The sequence below is a fragment of the Microcaecilia unicolor genome, chromosome 1 (genome assembly GCF_901765095.1).
Source record: "Microcaecilia unicolor chromosome 1, aMicUni1.1, whole genome shotgun sequence".
Lineage (NCBI taxonomy): Eukaryota > Metazoa > Chordata > Amphibia > Gymnophiona > Siphonopidae > Microcaecilia > Microcaecilia unicolor.
In genome coordinates this window covers 117,779,069-117,791,134 of record NC_044031.1, presented here as the reverse complement: position 1 = coordinate 117,791,134, position 12,066 = coordinate 117,779,069, and the positions used below count along the sequence as shown (strand labels likewise).

General features: G+C 45.0%; 1 protein-coding gene across 6 annotated transcripts in view; it reads left to right on the top strand.

Moving 5' to 3' along the window:
- Positions 1-12,066, top strand: part of STAM (signal transducing adaptor molecule) — a 238,911-nt gene that overhangs the window by 117,936 nt on the left and 108,909 nt on the right. For all 6 annotated transcript variants that reach the window (XR_003941804.1, XM_030199525.1, XM_030199519.1 and 3 more), the window contains exon 8: positions 3,627-3,721. Coding sequence is in view for 5 of the 6 variants with exons in the window: in XM_030199525.1 (XP_030055385.1) it covers positions 3,627-3,721 (95 nt within the window). In the remaining variant the exon portion in view is untranslated. The remainder of the gene's footprint in view (positions 1-3,626; positions 3,722-12,066) is intronic.

Genomic DNA, 12,066 nt, shown 5'->3' with positions numbered 1-12,066 from the left:
ACTACATTCACTAGCAATGAATTCAAGAGTTTAATTACTCGCTGAGTGAAGAAATATTTTCTCCAATTAATTTTAACTTTACTACTTATTAGGTTCTTCATGTGCCCCCTAGTCCTAGTATTTTTGGAAAGAGTAAACAAGCGATTTACATCTACCTGTTCCACTCCACTCAGTATTTTATAAACCTCTATCATATCTCCCCTCAGCCATCTCTTCTCCAAGCTGAAGAGCCCTAGCCACTTTAGTCTTTCCTCACAGGGAAGTCATCCCATCCCTTTATCATTTTTGATGCCCTTTTCTGTGTCCTTCCTAATTCTACTGTTTCTTTTTTGAAATGCGGTGACCAGAACTGCACACAGTATTCAAGGTGCAGTCGCACCGTGGAGCGATAAAAAGACATTAACATTCTCAGTTTTGTTTTCCATTCCTTTCCTAATAATTCCTAACATTCTATTTACTTTCTTAGCTGCTGTTGCTCACTGAGCAAAGGGTTTCAGTGTATCGTCAACGACAAGACTTAGATCCTTTTCCTGTGTGGTGATTCCTAACGTGGAACCTTGAATCACAAAACTATGGTTTGGCTTCCTCTTTCCCACGTGCATCACTTTGCATTTACATTAAAAGTCATCTGCCATTTGGATGCCCAGTCTTGTAAGGTCCTGTTGCAATTTTTCACTATCCTCTTGCGATTTAACAACTTTGAATAACTTTGTGTCATCAGCAAATGTAATCACTTCACTTGTTATTCCTGTTTCCTGATCTTTTATAAATATGTTAAAAAGCAGCAGTTCTAGCACAGACCCCTGGGGAATCCCACTATCTACCCATCTCCACTGAGAATATTGACCATTTTTATTCAGAAAATTTCTTTTAAAACAGTTATGGGGGGGGGGGGGGGGGGGGGAGGGTTTAAAGGATCAAGCGCTCTCTTTTTTAGATACTGGTGTAGCAGCTTACTTTCAACAATGTGTAGTCTCAAGTAGACTGATCCTCTTTTATTAAGTTCCAACAGCTGAATATTTTTTCTTTTACCCTGTAGTTCTTCTGTGTAAACTGTATTGTCACTTTCAGAGTGGTCCTTTTACTTTTTGATATAATAAGTAACTTGTCATTTAAAGAATACTCCCACTTATTTTTTTTTCAGCAACTTTTGACAATAGACAGCATATTGATGTGCTTCACAACCTATTTCTGTGAAAGAATAAGTAGACTCACTCTATTCTAAAAGGTTTATACTGTCTCCTCCCTGTCTCCTCCTCTTATGTCTAAAACTTTGTTCCTTGCTTGTATATTTGTATTTTGTTTTTCACTGTTTTGAAATACAGGAATACTGATTATATATAGAAATAACCAGTAGTATTTCATCAGCATTAGGCCATTGAGTTGTACATGGAGGTTTTTGTAAAACTGGATGTGGATGCGCAGAACTATACGTGTATTTGTCAGCATATTCAGTGGGAGTAGCCATCTTGCCATTGCATACATGCACGAAAGCAGCGGTAACAACTTAGCAATTTCCATATGGAACATCTAGATGTAATGGGGCCATTTTACAAACTTGTATGTATACATGCCACTAGTAAAACCTTTTCTTTAAAATTTTTTTAAACATTTAGAGGCAGAAATTAAACAAAAAAAAGTAGGGAGATTAAATAATCCCTTGTGTAAAAGCCTTGGCCAAAACAAACACTTTTTAAACTATGTGCTTCTGAGCAAGAGTAAAACCTGGTACTAAAATTTTGTTTGAATATTATATTTATTTGTTGTATTTGTATCCCACATTTTCCCACCTATTTGCAGGCTCAATGTGGCTTGCGGTGTTCCCTTATGGCATTCGCCATTCCAGAGTAAAGGAAACAATTGGTGTTACATGGAATACATGGATGACAATATCGAATTACGCTTTCAAAGTTCCGTTATGGCATTCGCATTATGGGGTCCTTTTACTAAGCTATGTTAAAGGGGGGCCAGTGCTAGCTTCAGCGTTGTTTTTGATGCACATTGAGGCCCCCTTTTAACGCAGCTGGTAAAAGGCTGTCTTTTTCTGAGGACAAGAAATGGCCATGCCGTAAGTGGATCACTTCCATGACCATTTAGGGGGGAGAGCACTTAACACCACCCATTGAGGTGGCAGTAAGGGCTCCCTCGCTAACCTGGTGGTAAGTGGGCAGTGCACAGCGCTTCTTGATTACCGCCGGGTAAGCACCGGCATTACAAAAATAGAAACTTTTTTTTAGGCACTGGAAATGACATGCGCTGGTGGTGGTAACTAGCTCCTGTGGTAGCCCGATGGTAGTTACAGATTGGCGCTCATGGCAAGCCTATTGCCACATATTGACCCTTTAGTAAAAGGGCCCCTAAATTTCTAGACTGTCTAACCCAGTGATGGGCAACCTTTTGAGCTTGGTGTGTCAAAATTCACCAAAAAACCAAGCATAACTCGGGTGGTGTGTCACTTCAAGAAAAATCACTGCTACTAGGACCGCCCCCAGGCCCCCCCTACCCGAGATCGCTGCCCACCCGAGTTCGCCGAGCCCCCCCTCCACCCGCTACCGTGCCCGGAACTAACCTTAAAGCCTCCTTTCACGTTGCAGCAGCAGGGCAGACCTCTCCTCCTTCCTTCTGTGCTCCGCCCTCGCGGACGTTACGTCAGGCGAGGTCAGGACATGGAAGGAAGTAGTGGCCTGCCCTGCTGCTGCTTGCTGCGACGTGAAAGGAGCCTTTAAGGTTAGTTTCTGGGAGGGAGGGCGGACCACAGTGCGGCGGTGCCGCATGTCATCAAAAATGGCTACGCGTGTCAGTGCTGACACGCGTGTCATAGGTTCGCCATCAGGGGTCTAACCCATAAGTTCTAGGCAGTTTACAATAGATTAGAAACAATGTACCCAGACACACCTCAGGAATTACAATTGTACCATCTAGTTTAATAGAAGCAAAGTTAACTGACAAATCTGTTAAAGAAAGTAGTCTTCAAATGTTTCTGAAAATTATCATAGCTATTGAAGTCTTCTAATTAACGCAAGGGAATTCCAAATATTTGGAGCCTGAGACGACGACAGTTGCTTAAATAAACCAAATCTTTTTATCCACTTAGGAGAAGGAGCTGCAAAAGGTGAGAAATAACATGATCTATTCTCCTAAGATACTTAAAGTTCACACTTGCCAGTAAATTGCTCAGACAGTCTCCAGTTAAAATTTTGAACAATATACGTGTAAATTTAAATAAAATCCTAGCCTCCATCGGTAGCCAGTGCGTTTGTAAACAAAACTGAGTAATATGATCATGTGTGTGTTCTCCTTGTAAGTGGGGAATTCACACATTTTTTTCTGCCCATACCATGTTCTGTTGCAATCTCTGCATCCTAGGAATTTACAATGGCTGTCTGAAATTGCTATTTACATGTGCACATGAACTGTAAATGCTACTACTACTACTATTTAGCATTTCTATAGCGCTACAAGGCGTACTGCACAAACGCTACTGTTTCCATATGTAGATATTTCTAAATTGACCTGCATAATCTTGTTGGACACAGGCATATGAAGACAGATTTAAAAGAATTTTCAGTTGTTGAACGATTGGCATTATTTTAAATTAAAACATTTTTTTCATTTCTAATTTTCAGTGATACAAACTGGTGGAAAGGTGAAACTCATCAAGGAATTGGACTGTTTCCTTCTAACTTTGTAACTGCGGACCTTAGTGTTGAGCCAGAAATGAGTTGAGTAATAACTGTCTATGATAGTAATATTTGTTTAAAGATGACAAAAAAAATTATATATATATATATATATACCAGAAATGTCATAAGCATAAATTCATCATAAATCCAAAGACCAACTTTATTTATTTTTATTTTTGTTACATTTGTACCCCGCGCTTTCCCACTCATGGCAGGCTCAATGTGGCTTACATATTGTATACAGGTACTTATTTGTACCTGGGGCAATGGAGGGTTAAGTGACTTGCCCAGAGTCACAAGGAGCTGCCTGTGCCAGAAGTGGGAATCTAACTCAGTTCCTCAGTTCCCCAGGACCAAAGTTCACCACCCTAACCACTAGGCCATTCCTCCCTCGCAATTCTGTGTTTTGCTAATGTATGACCAAGATCAGCCTATTCACATCATAATAGCAAATGACTCTGGTAAAAACAAATAAGTAAAAATAATAAATTAAGCAAATTATTGTTATAATCCCGTTGGTCTGTTTGTTAGATACAAAGGATAATTCTAGAACAGTGTGTCTATATATAGGTGCCCACAGGGTGCCTCATAAGCACATATTATATAAAAGAAAATAGGTGCTTACTCTTCTTTACAGAATACTATTGTAACAGGGTATATACACGTGTATGCGCTTAAGTGCAAGCACTTATTCTAGACATAGAGCTGGTGTAAATGTGTGCACCTAAATGCTGGTGATACATGTGTGACATTAAAGGACTCGTTTTCAAAGCACTTAGACTTAACAAAGTTTCATAGGCTACTGTGGAACTTTGTAAGTCTAAGTGTTTTGAAAATGTGCCTTATAGTATTCTATGTTAAATGTGTAAATGTTTGCCCCACCCATGCTGTGCCCAGAGTTTGTCTGTGTGTATGTCCACCTATAAAATGCTGTTCAGCAGGTAGCCATTTCCTCAGCGACCCTCCAGACTGGTCAAGATGCTTGGGTTATGCACGCCTACCAGCAGAGGGAGACTGAGAAATACTGAGCTTTGAACACTGTACATATAACCTGTGCAGAACCCCAACTAGCCAGCATTTTCTCAGTTTCCAGCAGAGGTAGAGGTACAACCTGTGCAGTCTTTCTAGTCTGGTGAGGTAAAAAAAAAAAAAAAAGTATTATAATTTGGGAATTTTTATTTTCCCTGTTACTTATTTAGAACCTTGTGCGTGGTTAAAAAAAAAAAAAAAAACCCAAAGAGGAAAAGTGCTTCGGGAGTCTGGGTCCAGTGGGGCCCAGTCTTTCCCCTTGGGATGTCAAACCTGCTTAGTTGGGTCCCTCCCCCTCTGCTGCTCTCGCTCCGGTTTTGGCAGCTTTGTGCCTCGGCTCCCGTGCCTGGACGGGAACCTTGAGTGCCCTTACAATTTGTAGCTGTTAGGCTTCATTTTCCGTGTTGAAAAAAGAAAAGAAAAAAAATAATTCTTTGAGCGAAAGAACAACTTCGTATTAGCTGCCTATCATTTGTGCTGACCAGAGGAGCAGGCATGTTACTTTTAGTGAGAGGCAGATCTGCTTAGTACAGGCTTTTACCTGGTGTCGGCAGATGTCCACGGCTAAGCTTCTCCGTTGCCGCGCGTGCCTGCGCCGGGGGGATGGAAGCGCTGGGGGGTCAGTGTCGGCTCTGCGGGGAACCGACGCAGGTATCTGCAGCTCCCCCGGAGTTGACAGCGGATGTCCTGGTAGCGTCGGCAGCTCCTTTACCATCGGGCATGCCGGCGGTAGCATCTGCGGGGGGGTCCTTTGTTGGTGGGACTGCGGAGCCTGCTGTATTGGGGTCGGTGTCTCCCTTCTTGAGTCAGCCTTTAGGAAATGAAGGCGCGGGGGGGGGGGGGGGTTGGTTTTCCCCCGGAGTTTATTTGGACGCTTTATCAGGCATGGAAATTGCCCCCCCCCCCCCCCCCCCCGTTTGATTCTACAGGGGGGGAGGGCTGCATCTCAAGAAAGATATTCTGGAATTGGAAAAGGTGCAGCGAAGGGCGACTAAAATGATAACGGGGATGGGACGACTTCCCTATGAAGAAAGACTAAGGAGGCTAGGGCTTTTCGGCTTGGAGAAGAGACGGCTGAGGGGAGACATGATAGAGGTATATAAAATAATGAGTGGAGTGGAACAGGTGGATGTGAAACGTCTGTTCACGCTTTCCAAAAATACTAGGACTAGGGGGCATACGGGGCATGCGATGAAACTACAGTGTAGTAAATTTAAAACAAATCGGAGAAAATTTTTCTTCACCTAACGCGTAATTAAACTCTGGAATTCGTTACCGGAGAACGTGGTGAAGGCGGTTAGCTTGTCAGAGTTTAAAAAGGGGTTAGACGGTTTCCTAAAGGACAAGTCCATAAACAGCTACTAAATGGACTTGGGAAAAATCCACAATTCCGGGAATAACATGTATAGAATGTTTGTACGTTTGGGAAGCTTGCCAGGTGCCCTTGGCCTGGATTGGCCGCTGTCGTAGACAGGATGCTGGGCTCGATGGACCCTTGGTCTTTTTCCAGTGTGGCATTACTTATGTACTTCTATCTAAAAGACCCTGTCTAGAGTGGGCAGATGAGGTAGCCTGTTGTTCCCCTACAGGCTCAGAAGCTATCAGTGAGTTTGGGGAGGCTGATATTTTTGAGGGCTCTCAGGAGTAGGATTGTGTGGTCCCAGGACCCCTCAGTGGTAGATATTTCATGGAGATGAGCTTTCGGAGCTTATAGATCAAGTGACTTCTACGCTTAAGTTTGAGCAGGCAGACATTCCTGTGGGAGAGGTGAAGCAGGTGGACCCTTTGGTTAAGGGTATTCAGCATAAGGCGCAATCCTTTCCCATGAATAAGGATCTCAGGGAGATGATTTCTCAGGAGTGTGTGTCTCCTGATTCTCTGTGTAAGGTGACTCGGGGATGGCGAGGCTTTATCCTCTTCCTCAGGAGGATAAGGACTCTCTTTAGGCTCCCACAGTGGATGCGCTGGTTACAGCGGTCACTAAGGCTACAGCTATTCCTGTAGACGGTGGCGCCGCTCTCCGTGATCCCCAGGATAGGAAGTTGGAATCTTTTCTGAAACGTAGTTTTGATTTGTTGGCTCTGGCCCTCCAGGCGTCTGTGTGTTGAGGTTTGGTAGCTCAAGCTTGTTTTCGCTGGTCAGAGAAGCTCCTTGATGATTCAGGGGGTGTCGGGGCTTCTTGTGTGCAGGAATTGGCCAAGTTAGAGATGGGGGTGTCTTTTTTTGTCCGATGTGGTTTATGATTTGTTGCGAGCGTCGGCCAAGAATATGGCCCTGGTAGTTGGAGCGCGTAGGGCTCTGTGGTTGCGAGGTTGGGTCGCAGATGCGGCCTCCAAGTCTAAATTATGTTTTCTTCCCTTTAAGGGTTCCATGCTCTTTGGCGAGGATTTGGATAAATTGGTACGTGGTCTTAGTGACGCTAAACTTCCTCGTCTTCCGGAATTTCATTCCAAAACAGGTACCAGAGGGGTGTTGTCGCGAGGACATTTTTGGGAAGCCCAACAGTATAGGCCGGGTAGGTCTAGTGGGACTTTTAGAGGTCGTTTTTTTCAGCGTACCCAATCCTTTCGAGGAGGCCATCGTGGAGGTTGTGACTTCTCAGGGGGATCTAGTTCGGGCCGCAACCACCAATGAAGGTGTGGGGGCCCAGCCTCTGGTGCGGGTAGGCGCTCGGCTGAGTCAGTTGTACCAGAGATGGGTCCAGATCACATCAGACTAGTGGGTTCTCGAGGTTATTCGAGACGGGTATGCGCTGGAATTCGTTTGTTCGCTCCCCGAGTTCTTTCTGGAGTCCCCGTGTCATTTTCGTATAAAGGTGGCGGCAGTACGGGACACGTTGCTTTGTTTGTTCAATCTGGGAGCAGTTGTTCCCGTCCCCTTGGGCAGCAAGGAACAGGTTGTTGTTCGATTTATTTTGTGGTGCCAAAAAAGGAGGGATCCATTCAACCTATTTTAGACCTCAAAAGGGTCAATTCTGCTCTAAAGGTTCCCTCCTTTTGAATGGAAAACTATTTTTGTCATTATTGAGCCATTTGGTTTCACTGCAGCTATTTTTCCCCATCATGTCCCAGAATCCTGCCAATGGCTCTTAGCAGTGCACAGACTACAGTAGAACCATGTCTGTGACTGACCCACATGACATGTACCTAAAATGTCATGACCATAGGTCCTTTGCAGAAGAGAACCCAAAAAACTAGAGGGGCCACACGTGAGAGAACTTTGGAGCATGTAGAACTCCATTTCATTGACATTGCCATCAAGAGCATCATCCCCCATGGCTTCTGGAGCTGCCTTGGACACTGCTAACATATCTGGACCGAGGAGGTCTCCCCTTGCCTCGATGTTGAGTGCGAGTAACGCATCATTGCACCCACACTGAGTACCTGTGTGGATTCCACTTCGTCCTGGTTGACACTGAAGGACTCTGGGCACTGAGTGAAGGAGAAAAGCATTAGCATCGGTCCTCCTTAAAGCATGGTGCAAGGAGCTCCGGGGCACTGGTGTAGGCTTGGAGTGAATTGCTCCCCCTCTGTGGATGCAGTGCCGATGCGCCAGTCTCCCTGAAGCAGAGACTATGCCTCTGATTTGGCACCAACATCTTTGCAGGCTGTTTCCACACCAGCACCGATCCTGCCTTTACTGATTCCTTCCCTCAAGGAGCAGTTCTAGATCATGCTGCAAGGGGAGCTGGGGCACATCTTTGAGTGTTACAACACTAAGGCATTGAGGGTGCTTGTGCCAACTATGGTGCCATTCCAGCCTATCTTGGGGACCCATGCCCTGCTGGTCAGACGTTCATCGATGCCGGTGTCTTGCCGGGCATCAGAGCTGGCACCAACTTATGTGGTGCTTCTTTCCAACCCATTGGGGAGGAAGTGACCCCGGAGTCCAGAAGAGAAACTTATAACCTTAGTGCTCTCATTCTGAGCCTGGACGTCCATCCAGTAGGCCGAGGCAGGCGCAGACTCAAACTTCCCATGAGGAATATTTTTCTGAGTCCTAGGGCTCTAAAGCTGAGCCAGAGGACTTCTCGGAGGAGGGATTCCTTAGCCTACCTTCAGACGCCTCCCCACTACAATAGATATCTCATTTGTATTTGTTGGGGAAATCCTAAAAATCCGACTGGGTTGCAACCCTCAGGGACAGAGGTTGCCCACCCCTGCCCTATAACTTCTCTGTTGCACTACACAAAAACTGATTGAGTTTCTCCTATACCTCTCTGAGTCCGGTTTAAAAACCAGCTTTGTAAGAGTTCACCTCAGTGCAATTAGTGCTTACCATCACCGTGTAGGAGGTAAGCCAATCTCTGTACAGCCTCTAGTTGTTCACTTCTTGAGATGTTTACTGTTGTCAGGGCCCTCTATCAAACCTCCAACGGTGTCATGGGACTTCAGTGTTGCCCACACCTTACTTATAAATGCTTTTTTGAGCCTCTTGATGCCTGTCACCTGAAATACCTGATCTGGAAAGTCTTGTTTATGGTGGCAGTCACTTCAGCTTGCAGTGTCAGTGAGCTTCAGGCCCTAGTAGCAGATCCACCTTAAACAGTTTCTCTGCATGCATCCTAAGTAAATGAATCATCAACATTTTTTTTTCCAAAACTTCATGCTCATCCTGGCAAAAATGCACTGCACACGTAGGACTGCAGGCGAGCCTTAAGCTTTTATCTGGAGTGGACTAAAGCCCATAGACTGTCCACTCAGCTTTTTGTTTCTTCTGACCCAAACAGGATGGGGGCAGCCATCGGAAAACGCATCTTATCGTATTGTGTAGCAGACTGCATCTCTTTCAGTTTTGCCAGGCTGGACTAACTCTGGAGGATCATGTCATGGCTCACATTGTCAGAGCCATGACTGCGTCGGTAGCCCACGTGCAGTCAGTCTCCTTTGAAGACATTTGCAAGTTGTTCTTCAGTCCGCACATTCACATCTTTCTACTGCCTTCGGCAGAATGCCTGATGTGACAGCCAGTTTGATCAGATAGTTCTGCAGAATTTTGTTTGAAGTCTAGAATCCAACTTCACCTCAGGTTCATTTTTCTGTCCAGGTTACATCATCACAGCAGGCCTATTTTTGTTGTTGGTGGTGTTATTGGTTCTGGTTGGTCTTGCTGTTGCAAGTCCGTATTGACCTTTGTTGTTTTCGGTAAGCCTGGGAAGGATTCCTACTTGTGAGTATCCTATGTCCTGCTTGTCCTCAGAGAAAGTGAAGTTACTCACTTTTAGCAGGTGTTCTCTGAGGAGAGCAGAGCAAGGATTTTCACAGACCCCCCCCCCCCCCCCCACCTCTCCTAGAAGTTGCATTCTTTATGCTGTTTTTTTTTTTATTTTTTATTTTTATCAAACTGCTGGTCTCATGAGACTTAGGCGGGTGGGAAGGCACACACGCATGCGCAATGTGGACCTACCAAAGGCTTTTAGAAGTTTTTGAAACACTGGTTAGCATCCTCACCCGGGTTCTGGCAGGAGACATCACCCACTTGTGAGAGTCCTTGTCCTGCTGTCCTCGGAGAACATCTGCTACAGGTGAATAACTTTGCTTTTTCTGATCTTGGTTAGGTAAGGTTTTTTTTTCTAATTTATTAGGTTAATACATTAGTTTTGTAAAGAAAGTCATTGGGTTTAAGTTTGCCACGTTTTGTTAATGTAGAGATATAGATGGTGACTCCAACTGTGATAAATTAGGGCCGGTGCTCGGCAGACTTGTACGGGCTGTATCCTGTATATGGCAGTCTAGTTTGGGATGGGCTAGAAAAGGCTTCAACAGTAACTGGAAAGAGTACAGTGCTGGGCAGATTTTTATGGTCTGAGTACAGTGCTGGGCAGATTTTTACGGTCTGTGTCCTGCAAATGACAAGACAGATAGGCTGAAGTGGGCTTAACAGCAACTCCAGAGTGTAAATAAAGGGCCGGGCAGACTTCTATGGTCTATCCCAGAAACACCTAAGGGAGACCATGATCAAGTATTTTACATTACATTAATTGTTTCTTTAATCATGAATTGATAATGAGTGTGACAGTTGGGTAGACTGGATGGACCGTTCAGGTCTTTGCCTGCCATCACTTACTGTGTTACTATTATGCAAAATCCTAGGTTGTAAATATATCAAATAATATAAATGCCAAAAAAATAACACTTTAAATTTTTGTTATGTGCTCAGGACAAAATGTACTCATTTTTGTGATTAACTTCACTGTGGGGTCGGCACTACATCTCTGCACATATAAGGAAAAAATTTCTTACCTGATGATAATTTTGTTTCTTTTAATCTTACCAGACGAGTTCAGACTGATGGGTTGTGTCCATCCACCAGCAAAACCCGTTAAGGGTATTGTGCAGCCTGGAACGTTCAGTTTTTCGAATAGGCAAGCAATGGTGCTCCAGACATCTACAATGAAGACATATTTGTGCACAGTTTGAAAATACCTGGTAGTTCCCGTTTAAGTGAGCGCCATATAGACTACCTGCCCAGGGTGCTGTTGCATGAGGCGCAACTGGTGCAGGGGCCTCCATTCTGCTGACATCCAGATAATCCACCAAGTCAGGGGAAGTAGCTCAAGGTGCAAAATGGAGCATGAATCATACGTAACTGACTTAACAGGCTTATTTTCGAAAGAGAAGGACGCCCATCTTTTGACACAAAACGGAAGATGGGCGTCCTCACAGGGTCACCCAAATCGGCATAATCGAAAGCCGATTTTGGGCGTCCCCAACTGCTTTCCGTTGCGGGGACGACCAAAGTTCACGGGGGGGAGGGGTGTCGGAGGCATAGCGAAGGTGGGACTATGCTGTGCCTAACACATGGGCGTCCTCAACCCATAATGGAAAAAAAAGGGCGTCCCTGATGAACACTTGGACGACTTTACCTAGTCCTTTTTTTTCTTACAACCAAGCCACAAAAAGGTGCCCGAACTGACCAGATGACCACCGGAGGCAATCGGGGATGACCTCCCCTTACTCTCCCAGTGGTCACTAACCCCCTCCCACCCTCAAAAAATGTATTAAATATTTTTTGCCAGCCTCTATGCCAGCCTCAAATATCATACCCAGCTCCATGACAGCAGTATGCAGGTCCCTGGAGCAGTTTTAGTGGGTGCAGTGCACTTCAGGCAGGCGGACCCAGGCCCATCCCCCCCTACCTGTTACACTTGTGGTGGTAAATGTGATCCCTTCAAACCCCCCCCCCCCCAAAAAAAAAAAAAAAAAACCCCCACTATACCCACATCTAGGTGCCCCCCTTCACGCATAAGGGCTATGGTAGTGGTGTACAGTTGTGGGTAGTGGGTTTTGGGGGGTTCAGCACACAAGGTAAGGGAGCTATGTACCTGGGAGCTTTTTCTGAAGTCCACTGCAGT